This window comes from Suillus plorans (assembly GCF_016647745.1).
Source record: "Suillus plorans strain S12 chromosome Unknown HD556scaffold_25, whole genome shotgun sequence".
NCBI classification, from domain to species: Eukaryota; Fungi; Basidiomycota; class Agaricomycetes; order Boletales; family Suillaceae; genus Suillus; species Suillus plorans.
In genome coordinates, this window is record NW_024537409.1 from 423,484 (window position 1) to 444,983 (window position 21,500).

The 21,500-nt window shown below is 46.8% G+C and overlaps 10 protein-coding genes across 10 annotated transcripts; 6 read left to right on the forward strand and 4 right to left on the reverse strand.

Moving 5' to 3' along the window:
- Positions 1-423: 423 nt before the first annotated feature.
- Positions 424-890, forward strand: HD556DRAFT_1369032 (uncharacterized protein; the record flags this gene model as incomplete). Its single annotated transcript, XM_041302876.1, has 2 exons — positions 424-445; positions 578-890. A coding segment is annotated over one exon (264 nt), but the record flags the coding sequence as incomplete, so codon positions are not given.
- Positions 891-1,804: 914 nt separating this feature from the next.
- HD556DRAFT_1442853 (uncharacterized protein) lies at positions 1,805-3,512 on the forward strand (the record flags this gene model as incomplete). The annotated part of the gene is made up of 13 exons (XM_041306523.1): positions 1,805-1,877; positions 1,928-1,960; positions 2,012-2,031; positions 2,084-2,098; positions 2,158-2,200; positions 2,259-2,287; positions 2,345-2,358; positions 2,408-2,439; positions 2,603-2,662; positions 2,721-2,855; positions 2,907-3,144; positions 3,202-3,253; positions 3,309-3,512. 13 exons carry the CDS (start codon positions 1,805-1,807, stop codon positions 3,510-3,512), a joined length of 948 nt encoding a protein of 315 aa, XP_041160770.1.
- Positions 3,513-7,860: 4,348 nt separating this feature from the next.
- HD556DRAFT_1442854 (uncharacterized protein) lies at positions 7,861-9,568 on the forward strand (the record flags this gene model as incomplete). The annotated part of the gene is made up of 13 exons (XM_041306524.1): positions 7,861-7,933; positions 7,984-8,016; positions 8,068-8,087; positions 8,140-8,154; positions 8,214-8,256; positions 8,315-8,343; positions 8,401-8,414; positions 8,464-8,495; positions 8,659-8,718; positions 8,777-8,911; positions 8,963-9,200; positions 9,258-9,309; positions 9,365-9,568. The coding sequence occupies 13 exons, from the start codon at positions 7,861-7,863 to the stop codon at positions 9,566-9,568; spliced, it is 948 nt and encodes a 315-aa protein (XP_041160771.1).
- Positions 9,569-10,245: 677 nt separating this feature from the next.
- Positions 10,246-10,697, reverse strand: HD556DRAFT_1369130 (uncharacterized protein; the record flags this gene model as incomplete). Its single annotated transcript, XM_041302877.1, has 2 exons — positions 10,246-10,520; positions 10,574-10,697. The coding sequence occupies 2 exons, from the start codon at positions 10,692-10,694 to the stop codon at positions 10,402-10,404; spliced, it is 240 nt and encodes a 79-aa protein (XP_041160772.1). The 3' UTR covers positions 10,246-10,401.
- Positions 10,698-10,777: 80 nt separating this feature from the next.
- HD556DRAFT_421346 (uncharacterized protein) lies at positions 10,778-11,502 on the reverse strand. Its single transcript, XM_041310551.1, has 3 exons — positions 11,163-11,502; positions 10,923-11,103; positions 10,778-10,858 (listed from the first exon to the last, which is right to left on the reverse strand). The coding sequence occupies exons 1-2, from the start codon at positions 11,291-11,293 to the stop codon at positions 10,926-10,928; spliced, it is 309 nt and encodes a 102-aa protein (XP_041160773.1). The 5' UTR covers positions 11,294-11,502; the 3' UTR covers positions 10,778-10,858; positions 10,923-10,925.
- Positions 11,503-11,910: 408 nt separating this feature from the next.
- On the reverse strand, positions 11,911-12,978 carry HD556DRAFT_1369132 (uncharacterized protein). The gene is made up of 6 exons (XM_041302878.1): positions 12,894-12,978; positions 12,628-12,742; positions 12,485-12,587; positions 12,311-12,343; positions 12,157-12,289; positions 11,911-12,088 (listed from the first exon to the last, which is right to left on the reverse strand). The coding sequence occupies exons 2-6, from the start codon at positions 12,740-12,742 to the stop codon at positions 11,990-11,992; spliced, it is 483 nt and encodes a 160-aa protein (XP_041160774.1). The 5' UTR covers positions 12,894-12,978; the 3' UTR covers positions 11,911-11,989.
- A 52-nt stretch (positions 12,979-13,030) lies between these two features.
- On the forward strand, positions 13,031-15,152 carry HD556DRAFT_1527070 (uncharacterized protein; the record flags this gene model as incomplete). Its single annotated transcript, XM_041309331.1, has 13 exons — positions 13,031-13,103; positions 13,154-13,186; positions 13,238-13,257; positions 13,310-13,324; positions 13,384-13,426; positions 13,485-13,513; positions 13,571-13,584; positions 13,634-13,665; positions 13,826-13,885; positions 13,944-14,078; positions 14,130-14,367; positions 14,425-14,476; positions 14,532-15,152. 13 exons carry the CDS (start codon positions 13,031-13,033, stop codon positions 14,733-14,735), a joined length of 948 nt encoding a protein of 315 aa, XP_041160775.1. The 3' UTR covers positions 14,736-15,152.
- A 486-nt stretch (positions 15,153-15,638) lies between these two features.
- HD556DRAFT_421472 (uncharacterized protein) lies at positions 15,639-16,811 on the forward strand. The gene is made up of 6 exons (XM_041310553.1): positions 15,639-15,790; positions 15,842-15,865; positions 16,194-16,257; positions 16,311-16,415; positions 16,551-16,736; positions 16,786-16,811. The coding sequence occupies exons 2-5, from the start codon at positions 15,845-15,847 to the stop codon at positions 16,658-16,660; spliced, it is 300 nt and encodes a 99-aa protein (XP_041160776.1). The 5' UTR covers positions 15,639-15,790; positions 15,842-15,844; the 3' UTR covers positions 16,661-16,736; positions 16,786-16,811.
- Positions 16,812-18,021: 1,210 nt separating this feature from the next.
- HD556DRAFT_1369186 (uncharacterized protein) lies at positions 18,022-19,326 on the forward strand. Its single transcript, XM_041302879.1, has 3 exons — positions 18,022-18,464; positions 18,516-18,673; positions 18,732-19,326. The coding sequence occupies exons 1-3, from the start codon at positions 18,069-18,071 to the stop codon at positions 19,171-19,173; spliced, it is 996 nt and encodes a 331-aa protein (XP_041160777.1). The 5' UTR covers positions 18,022-18,068; the 3' UTR covers positions 19,174-19,326.
- Positions 19,327-20,618: 1,292 nt separating this feature from the next.
- Positions 20,619-21,259, reverse strand: HD556DRAFT_1308018 (uncharacterized protein; the record flags this gene model as incomplete). Its single annotated transcript, XM_041300079.1, has 6 exons — positions 20,619-20,703; positions 20,795-20,868; positions 20,935-21,000; positions 21,058-21,095; positions 21,127-21,164; positions 21,222-21,259. The coding sequence occupies 6 exons, from the start codon at positions 21,257-21,259 to the stop codon at positions 20,619-20,621; spliced, it is 339 nt and encodes a 112-aa protein (XP_041160778.1).
- Between the last annotated feature and the right edge of the window lie 241 nt (positions 21,260-21,500).

Here is a 21,500-nt window from a genome sequence, read left to right on the forward strand (position 1 = left end):
GAAGACTCACATGTCCCGAATTTCACCAAATTTCGAGTGCAGAGCGAGATTATATTAAAACCCGCAAACTTCGAAGTTCAAGTCACAAAAGACCGAAACGAATGGAGAGCAATTTACTATCGAAAAATTGTCCAGTGTACATGAATGCGATAGTTGGCAACAACTAACTGTGAGAATGACAGTGGACACGCTGTTGCGAGCGCTCTCCGTGACATTAATGACGTGCATGATACATCCTCCGTCCGATATCAAGTGTAATCAGCACTGCAACAATTCTATTACAGCCGCCAAACAGCCGCAATCATTTTTTTGACTCCGCAAACGCCGAAGGTAGCTACGCCGCAAGCTTTGATTAAAGTTTAGACAAGCTTCAACGCTGGCCGCGAATACATGGAGACCCCGCCTCTTGTGTATTATGTTTTGTGCGCGAATGCAAACACTTGACAGTATTTTCATTCATTGTGAGCCTTGATTCATCGCCGTGCTTTGGTGTTGCCACAGGTAAGTATATCATAGATTCATGTATCCAACCCTCAATGTCACTGATCTGCGCCAACACTGGATGGACCTATACTAGAATTCCGGAGCCAAGACAGCGACTGCAACAGCCGAGCTTCTCGAACGACAGAATATCAACATCAAACCCCATGGGAAACACCTAACAATATCTGTACATTTGAAGCACTCAGAGAACCACAAAAAGGGCGGATATACGGTGCAGCAACATTTTTATGGCAAGTCTTCTAGGTTATGGCGATTGCATCATCCAGCTGCAGTGCAGGCTGAGGCTTTCCACGCGATGATGGAGAATGGAATGGTTACCGTGCGCTTCATCGCGTGAAGATGCGATCCTACCTGCATATTGCGACATGTGATTACTTCGAATTTGTCAATATTGTTGGCACCTCGTGAAGGTAGAACCAGGATTCTGAAGCAACGGTGTATTTGTACAATGGCTGTGCATGTACAAGCATCAGACTACCATGCGACTTTCGTAGCCTGTCCATGAAATTGTTGAGCATGATGAAGGTATGGCGTTCTTTGCTCATCTGATGGACCTCGCTTTTGGCTCGCATCATTTGCCGGCTCCTGCTCAAGTCGGCACTACAAAACATCCCTGAAATACAATGGCCACGGACCGAGGGTATACAATCAGAATTCGGGCTTTTGTGCCCATTACAGGCTTCTCGTCTCCCATGTGCGATTTCTCTTTCGACCTAGTATGTATGGCGTCTTACATTTAACAGGTATCAATCACACAGCATGAGTCACGATGTATCCGCCAGTGCAATGAATCACCATCGCATCAAGTGCGCGATCGGATCCACCGAATAGAGTGCGTTGTTGTGTTTGTTCTCTGACTTTTGCCATACTACAGAATGCGACCTTGTTACAGGAAGCAATCAGCTGACAACAAGTCTCGAGCTTGGCCAGCGAAGCTAAGAGAACACAGATGCTCATTGCGATCACATCATGGTTAGATCGATGGCCACATGGTTTCATACCGGAAAATGGCATTGGAAATAAGTTTGCGATATCACTAACCACTGGAATTTCTCCGGTGTCCGAGTAGTTGCATGCGTAATACTGGTTTGTAAATCAAATTCTACTTTGATCATCTAGGGCTTCTTTTTGTCTGATTGCGAACCGTTTCACCCAAGCAAGGGTCTTGAGGCACGATCAAATATGCATCTCCATTATACTGATTTTGGAGATAGAAACGCTGGACAGTGGTATATCTAGCACGAACGCTGTCGTTATACACCACTAACCTTCCCCACTCGCTCATACCCATCCCTCGAACATGACCTACGTCTCAAACGATCCCAGTTACTGGCCGTCTATCAGTGCGACAATTTTTGTAAACTATTATGGAGGTTTGTCGCATCAAGATGTCTGGATCCAACGTTGACTTGCGGTTTTGCAGTTGCTGCTGCCATCGTGGTGGTATATGATTGGGGTGAGCAGGACAGTGTCAGAAAATCGCTGATGTTCTCATTGATATTTCCAGTCTTAACGATCGGACAAGAGGTACGTCGATGTTATCGCCGCAGCAGCCATCTCACTGAGAATGGTGTCTTAGATTGAGCTCATCTGGGTGAGTGACAAGAGTCCCGTATGAGAAGAAAACAAGAGCATGCACTGAATTCATGACAGAGACAACGTTGGTCTCTCATGACCGCGCTGTATTTGATTGTTCGTACTCATGTTGTGCTTTCGTGTGGTGGGCAACTTGTGCTGACTTCAAAATGTTCTAGATACGCTATATTGGAATACCATATTCTCTGTATGTGTCAAGATCAAAAACTGTGCACTGTGCTAATAGCTCATCTCTTACAACTAGTGTCAATATTCTGCGTATGTCTCATATGCGCTGTTTTTCATTTTTCTGACCGGCGAGACACAGTAACTATGCCATCGGTATCGCTGACAGATGCAGTAAGTATTCTGCAACCATCTCATTGCCATCTAATCAATACGCTCATATGTAGGGGTGAGTGAGATTCCAACCATCGAACTTGGCTCAACATAATGACTCAATAGGTGTAAGTCAGAGTCTTTGATACTGATGCGAGGGTGTTCACTAATTCGGAGTCTTTAGGCACTATGACGTACTACGTAGTGAATGCGATAAGTGTGGCCTTGAGTGCCATGTTGGGCGGTAAGTGACCGAGGTGCAATACCTCTGTGATATGGACCTGACTGACACATGATGCAAGTCATCATGATTGCTCGGTTGCATGCCATGTATCAAGGGTCTAGAGCGAGGCTTATGTTCCTTGTCATTATCTTCCTGGCTGTAAACATTGCCTGCGGAGTAATTATGGCAATAGGATTCAACGATACTGTAGCAGGTAAGCTTTACTTGTCGACTTGAAGAACACGGCTCATTGGACAAACACCAGAGGAGACGATACTCTCTGGTATACATATGTGCGGCTATGTATATGGAGGGGACGACCAGCTTCTGGTTTCGATCATTTGGATACTCAACACTGTTTGGGAGGTCCTCACATTGTGTCTTTCAGTTTGGATTGCTGTGAAACACTTCCGTGAGCTGCGACGACTCGGCCCATCGACAGGATCGACCATTGGGGACTGTTTCAGAGTGCTGGTACAATCTCACGTTCTTTATTTTGCGAGGTGAGCTTGCAATGTGAACGCGGTTATATTTTTCTGCTCAAGTTTCGCACATGTTAGCTTTGTTGGTGTCTCTTGCATCCAGCTTGCTGATCTCTCTCCAGAAATCTCGGTGCGCTGACCTGTCACCAACATCTGCATGTAACCACTGTTAATCAGTTTTATAGAATTCGACTTCTATTGGAGCTCAGATACTCATTGGTACTGTTCAAATTTCATTGGTTGTACATATGTTTGTGCTGGGACCACGCCTCATCCTGAGCGTTCGAGAATACAGCGCGAAACTCGTGGCATACTCCGACGCAGAAACTAGCATGAATTCAATTGTTTTCCAGGAGCATGTACATGTATCAACTAGCAGTACTGTGTAGGGAAATGCTTGCCGAGTGGTCTGCAGGGAGGAGAAATTTGGTGGAGGATCCGTCGTGGTATTTATTCAACATATATATTGTGTTTCGAAGTGTATTTAAAAGGTCCAGGCAAACCTATTTCTCGTTGTGTCACTACTGGAACGAAGCACCCGCGCTGGAACTACGTGGTGAGGTGAAATTGTCCGGAAGGACTAGCAACCGAACTGGTCCTTGATGACTGATGTTAAAATATAACGAGAATCAGGAAAAGTGCCTGGACAGCTTATTCTGCGCGTTGGTGTTCCACTATCTAGACATATAGATACTGTGAATCGTGAAGCCGGATAGCTGATAACTCGGCGGTGCTCAGCGCTAAGATGTGATTTCCTCCATGCGATGGACCACGGAGAATGAAATGAATGGATCACGTAGACTCGTGGCTCGACTGTACGTCTCTCTCGCGAATGAGCCTGACAAGGACATGGGGTCTGCTGAGTGATGAGTGGAGAATAAGGAAATCGTAGGCGTACCTATCAAACTACTGATGAGGCATCGACTGCGAGATTCTATTGGGACCCTCGCTAAGCACGACCATCAGAGTAAAGCACCGAACGAGATACAGACATGGATCACAGTCCTACTAGAGCAAGCAAATGATCACTTGAAAGAAGTATCTGATAGAATGTGGGAAACGGGGAAATTCGAAGATATTCTGCAGGAACGTTGAAGGGTACCGTGATGTCTCGTACGTGAGCTGTTGCGACGACTAATAGAGAAAACGACTTACTGGTGCTGGTAACCGGTGATATATTTATATATCGCACGAATCAAAGCGAACCTTGTAGTATCTCCAAGGTTTATTGGTGCGTTGAGTTTTTCATAGGGACGGGCGCAGGTGTTGACTCGGTGACGGTAGGCATCTGCAAGGTGGTCAAGATGGCACTCGACTATGTTAATCGCCATATTCACCTGAGCTTTGACGTTGACGCGCTCGGCCCAACTGTTGCACCTAACGTAAAACGGCACAACTCTCATGTGTCATGTATCCTTGGAATAGACTGGCTGGCCGGGCTCGACACTACCACTAGTAGCATTTATCCTTCCGTTAGCCCAAGTACGATAGCAGTACAACTGGATGAGTACCCTGTATTGAGCATCAAGGTACAATGAAAACTTAGCGATATCTGTTCGTTTATCTCGGGTGTCTGTTGTCCGCGAAATAGAAGCGATGGCATTGATTGTACAACTATATGGCGATCTGAGGCGATCCTTTTGTTTCTTTGATTGCTAAACTAGTAAAAATGCGCTGAAAGGCCGTCCAAAGTGCAAGATCGGTCGTGATGATTATAATCGAGACTCGGAAGCAACCATCATATTTCCTCCAGGAATATGGCGAAGTGAGTCGACAAATGAGCTCAGGTTTGTCCAAGGCGAGAGATCTGTGTTATCTCCACACGCGTACAAGCTATCTGAGGGATTATGTGCGCCTGCCATGCTGATGCTGGTAAGTTGAGCTGTTGATAGTTTGCTGGTAACAAAATACCAACACATCATCATACCAACACGCCAGCACTTGTGCTAGTTTACTAGGTGCGACCGGATGGGCAGATCTGCTCAGAAACACGTGTCTCTGTTCAAATCAGCTTTTGAAATGTAAGGACAAGGGAAACACTCACTGCATCCTCGCTCATAGCACAATATCTCACGTTCCTTCTGAGCCCTCTCATCCCACACGTGAACACCCGCGCCGTTCCTTGTCACTGATGAAACACTGCCCATTCACCCTCCGCATCGCATTGGATCCTTCCGGGAATGCGCGCAAGGAGATGATGGCGGGGCGTATGTGTACGGAAGGGGCGATGTTGTCTGGCGTGGGTTTGGTGCAGAGTGCAAGAGGCTGGACTGCCATCGTGAAGCTAGAGTGGATTTTATTTGAGTCTATCCTGTGATGGCGCTGGTCGTAGAGTCGCGTAAAAGTGAAATGCGTTAGATATTGAGATGACAATGTCCTTCGTGGTGAGTTCAATAGTAGGTGGTGATGTGGTGGTAATTCCCGCCCATGGGAGAGCGAATGTTTGGAATGATTACACGAGGGTTTCTTCTCTCGTCGAGCTAGCTGCCAGTGACTATAGTGAGAGAGGTGAATATTGCGAGAATGTGGGTTTCGGTAGCTATAAGACGCCTCGGGTATGTCTCCTGTGCGCAAGTTAAGTCGAATTTGGGGTCCTATATGTCATGATGGGAGACGCGTACAACGTCCAAGTATGTACGATGATAGAGGTTTGCTAGACAAAGTCTCAGCGGACGTGATGGAGAATGCTGAGGTAACACTGCACATGAGCAAGATCCTAAATATAAAATGACGGAGGATTCGAGACGGAAAGAAGACACCGGTGAGACGACGTATGGTGCCGAAGCGCGATAAGGAAGTAGAAAAAGGAAAAGAAGACGAAAGAGTCACGGAGGCTAATCCTCAGGAACTGGTACCATGCATACGTATCCGAGTCGTATCGTCCAACAAGTTTGGTAACGGAAAGCGGTACAGGACGCGGGTGCAAGTATCCACCGCCAATTCGAAGTTCAAATGATCGCTCATGCGAAGCAAGCGCTTCCCAGCAGATAGCCCCAACAAAGGACTGTCAGGAGAGAAACGAGTGGAGAGCAGTTTACTATCGAAAAACGGTTCAGTGTACATGAATGCGATAGTTGGCAGCAACTAACTGTGCGCTGTTGCGAGCGCTATGACACATCCTCCGTCTGCTGCCTTAGAAGTCCATTTGGAATTCAAACTCAATCGGCAAGCTGCGATCCGAACTCGACGATGAATTGTTCCTTCGACTTCCTTGCATTCCCTGGCGCCCACCCGATGCGGTAATGCTTAGCGCCTGAGCAGTCACGAGGCTATGCGATGAAGGGTATCTAAACGCCAAGTCCATGGCATGGAGGCGAGCAAGTGCTATCTCAGACCCCGCCTCTTGTGTATTATGTTTGGTGCGCGAATGCAAACACTTGACAGTATTTTCATTCATTGCGAGCCTTGCTTCATCGCTGTGCTTTGGTGTTGCCACAGGTAAGTATATCATAGTTTCGTGTATCCAACACTCGGCGATGTCACTGATTTGCGCATACACAGGATTGACCTACACTGGAATTCTGGAGCCAAGACAGCGACTCCAACAGCCGAGCTTCACGGCAGAATATCAACATCAAAACCCATGGGAAACACCTAACAATATCTGTGCATTTGAAGCGCTCAGAGAACCACAAAAGGGCGGATATACGGTGCAGCAACATTTTTATGGCAAGTCTTCTAGGTCATGGTGATTGCAACATCCAGGCTCAATATTTTTATGCGAAGATAGAGAACGCGATGGTTACCGTCGCTTCGTCGCCTGAAGATGTGGTGCCATCTGCATGTTGCGACATCTGACTGTTTTGGATTTGTATCTCTGGCACTCTGTAAAGGTGGAATGAGGGTTCTAAAGCGACGGCGTGTCTGTATAATGGCTATGCACGTGCAAGCATCCAACTACGATGCGACTTTCGTAGCCTGCCCATGAACTTGCTGAGCATGATGAAGGTCAGACAATGGCGTTCTTGGTTTATCTGATGGATCTCGCTTTCAGCTCGCGACCTTTACCGGCTCCTGCTGAAGTCGGCACTGCAAACATCACTGAAATACAATGGCCACTGACCGAGGCTGTACAATCAGAAATCGGGCTTTGTCACCTGTTGCAGGCATCTCGTCTCCCATGTGCGATTTCTCTTTCGACCTAGTATGTACGGCGTCTTACATTTAACAGGTATCAATCACACAGCATGAGTCACGATGTATCCGCCAGTGCAATGAATTACCGTCGCATCAAGTGCGCGATTGGATCCACCGAATAGAGTGCGCTGTTGTGTTTGTTCTCTGACTTTTGCCATACTACAGAATGCGACCTTGTTACAGGAAGCAATCAGCTGACAGCAAGTCTCGAGCTTGGCCAGCGAAGCTAAGAGAACACAGATGCTCATCATGATTGCAATCACATCATGGTTAGATCGATGGCCACATGGTTTCATACTGGAAAATGGCATTGGAAATAAGTTTGCGATATCACTAACCACGGGAATTTTTCTGGTGTCCGAGTAGTCGCATGCGCAATACTGGTTTGTAAATCAAATTCTACTTTGATTATCTAGGGCTTATTTTTGTCTGATTTCGAACCGTTTCACCTGATCAAGGGTCTTGAGGCAGGATCAAATATACATCTCCATTATACTGATTTTGGAGATAGAAGCGCTGAACGGTGGTATATCTAGCACGAACGCTGTCGTTATACACTGACACTAACATTCCCCACTCGCTCATACCCATCCCTCGAACATGACCTACGTCTCAAACGATCCCAGTTACTGGCCGTATATCAGTGAGATAATTTTTGTAGACTATTGTGCAGGTTTGTCGCATCAAGATGTCTGGATTCAACGTTGACTTGCGGTTTTGCAGTTGCTGCTGCCATCGTGGTGGTATATGATTGGGGTGAGCAGGACAGTGTCAGAAAATCGCTGATGTTCTCATTGATACTTCCAGTCTTAACACTCGGACAAGAGGTACGTCGATGTTATCGCCGCAGCAGCCATCTCACTGAGAATGGTGTCTTAGATTGAGCTCATCTGGGTGAGTGACAAGAGTCCCGTATGAGAAGAAAACAAGAGCATGCACTGAATTCATGACAGAGACAACGTTGGTCTCTCATGACCGCGCTGTATTTGATTGTTCGTACTCATGTTGTGCTTTAGTGTGGTGGGCAACTTGTGCTGACTTCAAAATGTTCTAGATACGCTATATTGGAATACCATATTCTCTGTATGTGTCAAGATCAAAAACTGTGCACTGTGCTAATAGCTCATCTCTTACAACTAGTGTCAGTATTCTGGGTATGTCTCATATGCTCTGTATTTCATTTTTCTGACCGGTGAGACACAGAAACTATGCCATCGGTATCGCTGACAGATGCAGTAAGTATTCTGCAACCATCTCATTGCCATCTTATCAATACACTCATATGTAGGGGTGAGTGAGATTCCAAGCATTGAACTTGGCTCAACATAATGACTCAATAGGTGTAAGTCAGAGTCTTTGATACTAATGCGAGGGTGTTCACTAATTGGGAGTCTTTAGGCACTACGACGTTCTACGTAGTGAATGCGATAAGTGTGGCCTTGGGTGCCATGTTGGGCGGTAAGTGACCGAGGTGCAATACCTCTGTGATATGGACCTGACTGACACATGATGCAAGTCATCATGATTGCTCGGTTGCATGCCATGTATCAAGGGTCTAGAGCGATGCTTATGTTCCTTGTCATTATCTTCCTGGCTGTAAACATCGCCTGCGGAGTAATCGCGGCAATGGCACTCAACGATACTGTAGCAGGTAAGCTTTACTTGTTGATTTGAAGAACACGGCTCATTGGACAAACACCAGCGGAGTTGATACTCTCTGGTTTACATGTGTGCGGCTATGAATATGGAGGGGACGACCAGCTTCTGATTTCGATCATTTGGATACTCAACACTGTTTGGGAGGTCCTCACATTGTGTCTTTCAGTTTGGATTGCTGTGAAACACTTCCGTGAGCTGCGACGACTCAGCCCATCGACAGGATCGACCATCGGGGACTGTTTCAGAGTGCTGGTACAATCTCACGTTCTTTATTTTGCAAGGTGAGCTTGTCATGTGAACGCGGTTATATTTTTCTGCTCAAGTCCTGCACATGTTAGCTTTGTTGGTGTCTCTTGCCTCCAGATTGTTGAACTCTCTCCAGAAATCTTGGTGCGCTGACCTGTCACCAACATCTGCGTGTAACCACTGTTAATCAGTTTTATAGAATTCGACTTCTATTGGAGCTCAGATACTCATTGGTACTGTTCAAATTTCATTGGTTGTATATATGTTTGTGCTGGGACCACGCCTCATCCTGAGCGTTCGAGAATACAGCGCGAAACTCGTGGCATACTCCGACACAGAAACTAGCATGAATTCTATTGTTTTCCAGGAGCATGTACATGTATCAACTAGCAGTACTGTGTAGGGAAATGCTTGCCGAGTGGTCTGCAGGGAGGAGCAATTTGGTGGAGGATCCGTCGTGGTATTTATTTAACATATGTTGTTTCGAAGTGTATTTGAAAGGTCTAGGCAAAGCTATTTATTGTTATATCACTACTGGAACGAAGCACCCGCGCTTGAACTACGTGGTAAGGTGAAATTGTCCGGAACGGCTAGCAACCAAACTGGTCCTTGATGACTGATGAACAAGAATCAGTAAAAGTGCCTGGACAGCTGATTCTGCGCGTTGGTGTGCCACTTTCTGGACATATAGATACTGCGAATTGTGAAGCCAGATAGCTGATAACTCGGCGGTGCTCAGCGCTAAGATGCGATTTCCTCCACGCGATGGGCCACGGAGAATGGGATCATGTAGACTCGTGGCTCGACTGTACGTCTCTCTCGCGAATGAGCCTGACAAGGATATGGGGTCTGATGAGTGACGAGGGGAGAATGAGGAAATCGGAGGCGTACCTATCAAACTACTGATGAGGCATCGACTGCGATATTCTATTGGAACCCTCGCTAAGCACGACCATCAGAGTAAAGCACCGACGGAGATACAGATATGGATCACAGTCCTAGGGCAAGCAAATGATCACTTGAAAGAAGTATCTGATAGAATGTGGGAAACGGGGAAATTCGAAGATATTCTGCAGGAACGTTGAAGGGTACCGTGATGTCTCGTACGTGAGCTGTTGCGACGACTAATAGAGAAAACGACTTATGGGTGCTGGTGACCAGTGATATATTTATTTATATATTGCACAAATCAACGCAGGATGAGAATAAAGTTCCGGAGAGCGGCCATCCCAAGTACTATCGATGGAGATGCGATAGTATGTCACGAATGTGTGGCAAGAACACCATGCGTAGTGAGTAGTGAGAAGAGAAGAAATTTGGGGCTTCAACTTTCAAGGCAGATGGCACAAGCGCACCTGCAAAAGTATCAGTGAGACGCCGATCATGAAATTTTAGGACCCTGGTATACTTTGATCAGAGTAGCGACGGTCACAATCATGTGTCAGATGTGCATTAGGACTCTTGCAACGATCTGTTTCAATCCTGCCAAATAGCACGACTGTCATAGTAACGCACCGAGCGAGATGCATACATACAATACACCCGCTGATATTAATCAGAGCCACCCTAGTACGAAGAGATAACCATCAGACAGTATTCAATTCACTTCGAGAGGTCGTTATCTGCTCGCCCAGGTAGTACACGAGCGGCGTGTCTGGATCTGAGCTTGACAGTTGATAGGCCACATTCCACACTTGCGAAAATTACCGTCTGTCAGCTATTTGAACACAAAGACTGGCAGCAGAAGATGTGCGCACGATCTATGGAAGCTCGAATGGCTTGCGACGTAATGGCTCTGTCGCATCTACTGTGTCATCATCCGTCTGAGCCGTTCGGGTGGGGCGCGATGCGACAATTCCATGGACCAAGGAAAGTAGAAGTAGCGTGTCCGAGCTCAGATGGTTGATCATCCGAGAATTTGACACATTCATGAATGCCCTGGATTACCATATATCTGAGCACGAAGCAAGAAGAACAAAAAAGAACCAAGAACTGACAGTGATTGCAGAATCGTGCGTTGGGCATATACGGCCTGTCGAACTCTTACTAGTAGCACACGAAAGAAACTGATCATTTGAATGAACCAAAATAATCCATAAAAGCCAGATGGCCGATGACACCATGACATTGAAGAAGTTATCACAGCATGGCCTCATCGGTCACCTGGACGAACAGACAGAGAGAGAAGGGCTGGAAAAGGAAAAGGGAAAGTAGTAGCGTGTCTGTGACAAGGTAGTTGATAGAAGAAGAAAAACTCACTATGATGTATCCGAGCTCAAAAAAGGGTGGCCTCCAGAAGGGTAGTAGAATGTTTCTGAGCGCGAGGAAGAACGTCTCTGGAGGATCTGTCGCAGGAGTAACACTTCAGTCTCGTATATATACTTGAGTGCTATGTAGGCAGACCAAATACGATAGTTGTTCATTCTAGCTTGGATGGCATAGTCACGGTGCCTGTCCGTCGAGCTTCACCGTGACGCGCAGGTCGATTCTCAAGATCTCATCTTCCATGAGCGATGCGAGTGAGGTAACAAGGGTGTGTGAGTTCTGGAACAGCATTGCTTGCAGAAAGTACTGTAAGCACAATTCTATTACAGCAGTTGCTTGGTTCATTTTTTGACTCCGCAAACGCCGAAGGTAGCGCCGCAAGTTGGCCACAAGCTTTGATTAAAGTTTAGATAAGCTTCAACACTGGCCACGAACACATGGAGACCCGCCTCTTCATGGGGAACACCTAACCTTATCTGTGCATTTGAAACGCTTGGAGAACCACAAAAAGGGCGGACATAGTACGGTACAGCAACATTTTTATGGCAAGTCTTCTAGGTTATGGCGATTGCGGCATCGTCCAGGCTGAGCATTTCCACGCGATGATGGAAAATGGAATGGTTACCGTGCGCTTCATCTTGTGAAGATGCGATCCTATCTGCATGTTGCGACATGTGACTACTTCGAATTGTATTGTTGGCACCTCATGAAGGTGGGATAAGCAACGATGTGTCTGTATGATTGCTGTGCATGTAGTACAAGCATCAGACTACCATGCGACTTTCGTAGCCTGTACATGAAATTGCTGAGCATGATGAAGGTTTGATGATGGCGTTCTTTGCTCATCTGATGGACCTCGCTTTTAGCTCGCAACATTTACCGGTTCCTGCTCAAGTCGGCACTGCAAACATCACTGAAATACAATGGCCACTGACCGAGGCTGTACAATCAGAAATCAGGCTTTGTTACCTGTTGCAGGCTTCTCGTCTCCCATGTACGATTTCTCTTTCGACCGAGTATGTACGGCGTCTTATATTTAACAGGTTTCAAGCACACAGCATGAGTCACGATGTATCCGCCAGTGCAATGAATCACTGTCGCATAAAGTGCGCGATCGGATCCGCCGAATAGAGTGCGTTGTTGTGTTTGTTCTCTGACTTTTGCCATACTACAGATTCCAGAATGCGACCTTGTTACAGGAAGCAATCAGCTGACAGCAAGTCTCGAGCTTGGCCAGCGAAGCTGAGAGAACACAGATGCTCATCATGATTGCGATCACATCATGGTTAGATCGATGGCCACATGGTTTCATTGCACTGGAAATAAGTTTGCGATATCACTAACCACTGGAATTTCTCTGGTGTCCGAGTAGTCGCATGCGCAATACTGGTTTGTAAATCAAATTCTACTTTGATTATCTAGGGCTTATTTTTGTCTGATTTCGACCCGTTTCACCTGATCAAGGGTCTCGAGGCAGGATCAAATATGCATCTCCATTATACTGATTTTGGAGATATAAACGCTGAATGGTGGTATATCTAACATGAACGCTGTCGTTATACACTAACATTCCCCACTCGCTCATACCCATCCCTCGAACATGACCTACGTCTCAAATGATCCCAGTTACTGGCCATATATCAGTGCGGCAATTGTTGTAAACTATTACGCAGGTTTGTCGCATCAAGATGTCTGGATCCAACGTTGACTTGCGGATTTGCAGTTGCTGCTGCCATCGTGGTGGTATATGGTTGGGGTGAGCAGGACAGTGTCAGAAAATCGCTGATGTTCTCATTGATATTTTCAGTCTTAACACTCGGACAAGAGGTACATCGATGTTATCGCAGCAGCAGCCATCTCACTGAGAATGGTGTCTTAGATTGAACTCATCTGGGTGAGTGACAAGAGTCCCGTATGAGAAGAAAACAAGAGCATGCACTGAATTCATGACAGAGACAACGTTTGTCTCTCATGACCGTGCTGTATTTGACTGTTCGTACTCATGTTGTGCTTCAGTGTGGTGGGCAACTTGTGCTGACTTCAAAATATTCTAGATACGCTATATTGGAATACCATATTCTTTGTATGTGTCAAGATCAACAACTTTGCACTGTGCTAATAGCTCATCTCTTACAACTAGTGTCAAACTTCTGTGTACGTCCCATACGCGCTGTATTTCATTTTCCTGACCGGCGAGACACAGAAACTATGCCATCGGTATCGCTGACAGATGCAGTAAGTATTCTGCAACCATCTCATTGCCATCCAATCAATACGCTCATATGTAGGGGTGAGTGAGATTCCAACCAAACTTGACTCGATATAATGACTCAATAGGTGTAAGTCGGAATCTTTGGTACTAATGCGAGGGTGCTCACTAATTGGGAGTCTTTAGGCACTATGACGTACTACGTAGGCAATGTGACAAATGTGGCCTTGACTGCCATGTTGGGCGGTAAGTGACCCAGGTGCAATACCTCTGTGATATGGACCCGACTGACACATGATGCAAGTCATCATGATTGCTCGGCTGCATGCCATGTATCAAGGGTCTAGAGCAATGCTTATGTTCCTTGTTATCATCTTCCTGGCTGTAAACATTGCCTGCGGAGTAATGATGGTAATAGCATTCAACAGTATTGTAGTAGGTAAGCTTTACTTGTTGACCTGAAGAACACGGCTAATTGGACAAACACCAGAGGAGACGATACTCTCTGGTATACATATGTGCGGCTATGTATATGGAGGGGACGACCAGCTTCTGGTTTCGATCATTTGGATACTCAACACTGTTTGGGAGGTCCTCGCATTGTGTCTTTCAGTTTGGATTGCTGTGAAACACTTCCGTGAGCTGCGACGACTCGGCCCATCGACAGGATCGACCATCGGGGACTGTTTCAGAGTGCTGGTACAATCTCACGTTCTTTATTTTGTGAGGTGAGCTTGCAATGTGAACGCGGTTATATTTTTCTGCTCAAGTTTCGCACATGTTAGCTTTGTTGGTGTCTCTTGCATCCAGCTTGCTGATCTCTCTCCAGAAATCTCGGTGCGCTGACCTGTCACCAACATCTGCATGTAACCACTGTTAATCAGTTTTATAGAATTCGACTTCTATTGGAGCTCAGATACTCATTGGTACTGTTCAAATTTCATTGGTTGTATATATGTTTGTGCTGGGACCACGCCTCATCCTGAGCGTTCGAGAATACAGCGCGAAACTCGTGGCATACTCCGACGCAGAAACTAGCATGAATTCAATTGTTTTCCAGGAGCATGTACATGTATCAACTAGCAGTACTGTGTAGGGAAATGCTTGCCGAGTGGTCTGCAGGGAGGAGAAATTTGGTGGAGGATCCGTCGTGGTATTTATTCAACATATATATTGTGTTTCGAAGTGTATTTAAAAGGTCCAGGCAAACCTATTTCTCGTTGTGTCACTACTGGAACGAAGCACCCGCGCTTGAACTACGTGGTGAGGTGAAATTGTCCGGAAGGACTAGCAACCGAACTGGTCCTTGATGACTGATGTTAAAATATAACGAGAATCAGGAAAAGTGCCTGGACAGCTTATTCTGCGCGTTGGTGTTCCACTGTCTGGACATATAGATACTGTGAATCGTGAAGCCAGATAGCTGATAACTCGGCGGTGCTCAGCGCTAAGATGTGATTTCCTCCATGCAATGGACCACGGAGAATGAAATGAATGGATCACGTAGACTCGTGGCTCGACTGTACGTCTCTCTCGCGAATGAGCCTGACAAGGACATGGGGTCTGCTGAGTGATGAGTGGAGAATAAGGAAATCGGAGGCGTACCTATGAAACTACTGATGAGGCATCGACTGCGAGATTCTATTGGGACCCTCGCTAAGCACGACCATCAGAGTAAAGCACCGAACGAGATACAGACATGGATCACAGTCCTAGGGCAAGCAAATGATCACTTGAAAGAAGTATTGATAGAATGTGGGAAACGGGGAGATTCGAAGATATTCTGCAGGAACGTTGAAGGGTACCGTGATGTCTCGTACGTGAGCTGTTGCGACGACTATTAGAGAAAACGACTTATGGGTGCTGGTAACCGGTGATATATTTATATATCGCACGAATCAACGCAGGATGGGAATAAAGTTCGGGAGAGCGGCCATCCCAAATACCATCGATGGAGATGCAAGGTGTATCAATGGAAGGCATGGATGATTTGTCGGAGTTTGAAGAGACAAAGTGTAGAAGGACGCTCCACTTGACTCGGAACTGCGACTCACCCCTCACTGCACAAATCACTTTGAAAACATTCCCAACTCATCCTTCTCCACTACAAGTTCCACATGAAGTGTTCGAAAAGGTGTTAGCGGTCTCAAGGTGCGATATCAGTCGGCTCAATGACTATTCTATCCACATGTGGTAGTCCAGCAGATGCAACGACATACAGCCCTTGTAAGTCAGTCTACTGAAGAAACATTGCATCTCGCCTCCATGAACAAGGACTTTACGAGTCACTGAACGCACCTGGTCTGGCACTGTCTCTGTCACCGTGAGGTGAATTTCTCTGTTTAGACAATACTCCTTCCACAGAACTGACATTCGACCAGAGAGAATGGTCGTCTGATAAGCGCCCATGCTGATATATAAACATAGTTCAGTCCGCTCAGAGGAGATATAAACGGAACGCACTTGAATTTCTCCTCAACTTTGATCCCTCGTGCTCCATCAATTCCCGGCCTCCGTCCTTGCGAAGTTTAAACTGGTTTTTATCTTCGTCAAGTTGCAGGACGTGGACAAGGCTATATTCTCGGAAGCGAACCTTGTAGCATCTCCGAGGTTGATTGGTGCGTCGAGTTTTTCATAGGGACGGGCGCAGGTGTTGACTCGGTGACGGTAGGCATCTGCAAGGTGGTCAAGATGGCACTCGACCATGTTAATCGCCATATTCACCTGAGCTTTGATGTTGACACGCTCGGCCCAACTGTTGCACCTAATGTGGACAGTAAGCATTTTGATTTTGATTCTTATTCTTGATAGTCAGTGCTGCATCGGGTGGGATAGAGTCAGTCATGTGTTTGCACGCTTTTAATGACGTAGTGCGCGCCGAAATACCTTCTGATGGAAATGTGTTTCGAAGGTCACGATTATTCACCACGTATCCTGAGTCTGATACTGCGGACACTCACTACACGCGGGCACAGCGCGTTGGCTTATGCAGATCATTTATCCTGTTCCATTGGGACTTGAAATTACGAAGACTTCGGTCTGTTGTAAGAATGTCCACGACGGGTAGACAATGTCTTCCCATGTCAATCTATTCCAAGTGAAATAGAATGTGAAGTTAATAATCAGCACTCACCAAAATCCCGCAGGTGCGTGGTGGCCTTACAGGACATCTGTGAGGCGATCCATGAGACTGGCGTATTTTACTTAACGGTATGTCTATTACGTTCGCTCACATAGTCCCTTGACGTCTGACATGTTCCTCGGATGCAGATAACTTGTGGATGTGGTGAGCATACGCGAGACTGTAACGCGAGGTGCTTACTAAAGGACCCACTATTTGTGAGAGGAGAGAGCGGTTGCATGAGTTTCTAAGGTGTGGAATTCGCATCCAATGTCCTGGTGGAGTGTGCCCGACAATCCGGAGACACGGCCTTCTATTGGTGGTTGGCCATATACCTACCTCGTTAGTATTAATAACCATGGCTTGCTGTCCGATGTGTTTATATTAATGGATTTTGAATATACAATTTCAGATGGCAATATTAAGTCTGTCGATAACTCCTGGAGCGCATACACGAAGAACATACCCAGCCAAAGGGAGAATACCCTCGATTCAATAATATTTAACGTGCCGTGTTCAATGATTATGAATAAATACCCATTTAAACATATCCACAGTCGCGCCGGGGAATATCCGGGTGGCCTCCGTGTCATACTATTGTCGGAATCAAGGTCAGTGGATGCATTGCTTTGCATCTGTGTTGCTTGGCCCGGGGTAACAATTTGTTGACCACAACGCAACAAAGGGACGCGTTAAGACTAAGCGCAATGGGTTCATCCGCTAGTAGTGGTTGCTTCGACAGTTTAAATACTGCAACTTGCGTCTCTTTCCTCCTGTTCAACATCCATCCATCGCATTTTGCCTTCCGCATCTACCATCTAACTTGTGTACTGTGAGTTACTCTTGTATACTTACTTCACCTTCTGTCACTCACCTTGTCCTGCCACAGGCTGGAGCCTAGCGCCATACATCGTTCATTTCAACCATTCTAGATAATTCAATATGTACCAGGAGCCGATTCAAACAGGCCAAATGCCAGTCCCAGGCCCGCCTCATCATCCTTACCCCCCAAGGATATACCAGCAGCCCACTCAAACGGGCCAAATGCCAGTCCCAGGCCTGCCTCAACATCCTTACCCCCCAACGATGTACCGGCAGCCAACTCAAACGGGCCAAATGCCAGTCCCAGGCCTGCCTCAACATCCTTACCCCCCAACGATGTACCGGCAGCCAACTCAAACGGGCCAAATGCCAGTCCCAGGCCCGCCTCAACATCCTTACCCTCCAATGATGTACCAGCAGCCGACCCAAATGGGCCAAATGCCAGTCCCAGGCCCGCCTCAACCTGGGTTTCATCCTTACCCCCCAATGATGCCCCAGCCTCCACTTGTGCCCTCGCGGTTCAGACCTTACCCCCCGGAGGTCTACGTATATTGTTATCAACAATATTTACACGCAACTGGCCAAGTCCCCGGACCGCCAAACCCAGTCCTTCCCCCTCCCCCTCCTCCACACCATTTGGGTGGGTATCCCGCCGCCTTCCAGGGTATGGGTGTACCGCCAGCGGCTGCGCCGCTTCAACATCCTTCCGCACCCCCCTTGGCACAACCTTCCCACGACACATATCTGGAGCAACAAGCACCAGTAGCTGACGCTGAGGAAAGCGCTATCAAACGCGGAAAGCGCAAGGCGGTGGACTTGGATGACGATGATGCTCCCCCACGAAAGAAGCAAACGATTCACCCCATTGTTGACTATGATTTCGTGAGTCCATTTTGTATTTAGTGCTAGCTATCATACTGACAATTTCATCAGGAACTGGTCCAAAACAACGGCGAGGTCCGTTACAGGTGCTGCCTGCCGCAGTGCGAAAATGTGCCTGCAGTGCCACGCGCTGGCATACAAGATCATATCAAATCGAAGAAGCACCAGCAAGTCAGGGCTCGGTCCCCATCCCTAGAATATGTCGAAGCGTAAGTACTACGCGGCTTTTAAATGTGACTTTGGAGCTGATAAACCTTTTTCTAACAGTTTCGAAGAAACTACCGATTTGACTTCGAGCGAGTCGTTGGAACCGTCCGACAACAGTCTTGACGAGACTACGAATTCGGGTTGGGACGAGGGGTTCAACGATTTTTTCGACATCGAGGCAGCTTGCGAACCAGTTTCTGGCGAGCAGATTGAAGAGTCGGTCAACAATCCTGAAGAAACCATCGATTCGGCTTTAGGCTCGCTTGCCGACGATCTTTATGCAATTGTCGATTCCGCTTCGGACGAGCAGTTGGACGAGTCTACCGTCAGCCTGGAAAAGAGTCTTGAAGAACCTGTCAATTCAGCTTCGGACGAGCAGTTGGAAGAGCTTACCGACAGCCCGGAAAAGGGTCTTCACGAAATGGACAATTTGTCACCGGAAGAGTTGTTGTTGTTTAGATATTATGCCAACCGTCTTGATGAAGCTTACAACTTCAATTAGGCTCCGGGTGAGTCGTTGGATGATATGTGTTTTCTTTCTATGTATTTTGAATCGTCGCAGCTTCACCCTTACTATATATTATGATTATGACATACTGTACATGAATACATACAAACTATGATGCATGCTAACTACAAGCCGGTCTTGCTGAACTCGTACAAAGTAATTATAAGTACGTCGTGGGGCGAATTCGGAAAGGTATGAGCTAGGCTGTACTCAGTCTGCCTTTGAAGTTTGAGTCAATTAAGTTTCTATTCACCACAGTAATATCTACGGTCTTCGATCCCCATGAAATCTTTGAGTGCTTACGCTTGGGATCTTTATATGCATACTCATTGATCGTCGGCTGTGTTTGTCAGCATATGTCTCTGTGTCTCTTCCTGCATGGTGAGTCCAGACAGAGTGGAGTGAGCATCATGATAGTAGTCCACTTCGTCATTAATGCTGCTGTCGTACGATTCTGCCGCGGCAGTGACGAGAATTAGATCCGCCCTCTTTCGTTTAATTACAAAGGTGCGCTTTGCGGCCGTACTAGTGATGCGGATCGAGGGCCCAGGCCCGGGTTTCCCAGTTTGGAACCACCCGGCAGCCGGCTTTTTCTGCTGCTGCTCTGACCCGACACGACCACTCGAACGGTGTAGGCGACTTCGTATGATGTATCAATCTTCCAAGAGGCTACTCCTTCAGCTTAAGAATTAGCATCAGAGTGCACGGGTACCTAGGTTAGTCAGGATCCGATGCTATTGCAGTAGAATTCCGAAATCTCGCATAGTGGCTGAATTTGTTTTCTGTTCACTTATAGCTAGAATGACAGGCCATACTCAATATCCTTGGTGTTAACCATCTGTATTTCATGCCAAGGCAGGTCCGACAAATCTGACTACGCTGTACTAGTAGGTGCAAATTCGGTCATACGGAACACCTGTACCTGTAGGTTTGATGTATCACTTCTTACAATTGTAGATGAAATGGGATACAATAATTACTGAAGTCCATAGATACCTATCATTGTAGGGCTGATATATCAATGGAGGATCCTGTCAGGACACCACTGTGTGTTATCAAAAATTTCGGCTGTATGAAACGAGGGTAGAACCTGACCCTAGGTTAGGTTTCAGCCACGTCAGCGCCTTCGTTGGACACCGGCGTCAACATGGCGGTTTTGTCGCATTTCCTCTACGTAGCAGTCAAGGTTTCGCGCTCTCGTCGACACCGGCTGAAACCATGGCCTATCCTCGATAGGGCGACCTTGCGAGCTTTATATATTATATATACACAATATATACATATATATAATATTAATATATATAGGAGCGCTGTAATTATATATATATATATAGCACTCCTGCTGCACGTGTATGGCCGGTCAAATTCAGCTGGTGGCCACCCAATATATCATACAATTGCGGTAGCAGACTGCTACTCCGTGCTAGATACAAGTATAACTAAGGATCTGTACGGGTAAACCCTGAGGTGTCGGAGACCTCACTCGCACCCGCACCCTTAACCGCACCCATGTGAGCCTGCGACCTGTGGGTAATGACACACTCACTTCCTGCGAACGGTGGGCAACGACTTGGCTCAGCATGGTTCGAGCTCGAAGGAGGACAGATACACTCACATCATCCTTCGAATGGTCGGGGACGACTTGATCAGCATGGCTGTTGCTCGAATGAGGGTCGACACACTGACTTCCTGCGAACGGTGGGCAACGACTTGGCTCAGCATGGTTCGAGCTCGAAGGAGGACAGATACACTCACATCATCCTTCGAACGGTGGGCAACGACTTGATCAGCATTGCTGTTAAGGATTGACACATTCACAGACTGCGAACGGTGGGCAACGACTTGATCAGCATGGGTGTTGAGGATCGACACACTCACAAACTGCGAACGGTGAGCAATGACTTGGATCAGCATGGCTGTTGTTCGAAGGAGGATCGATACACTCACTCTCTGCGAACAGTGGGCAACGACTTGGATCAGCATAGCTGTTGAGGATCGGTGGGCAATGTGGCTGTTGCTCAAACGAGGGTCGATACACTCACATCATCCTGTGAACAATGGGCAACGACTTGATCAGCATGGCTGTTGAGGATCGACACACTCACCAACTGTGAACGACGGGTAACGACTTGGACGACGTCAAGAGCAAAGGTAGTTTCAAACTCCGCGTATGTGGGGTTCTCGATTAAGCAAGTAATATTATTACTACTAAGTCCAAACTAAGTCTGACTATACTTATACCGGCGCACTGCAGTCTGCAAGTGCATACATTCGACTCACAGAGCGGATCAAAGTGCAAACGTCCTTGTTGAGTTCATTAT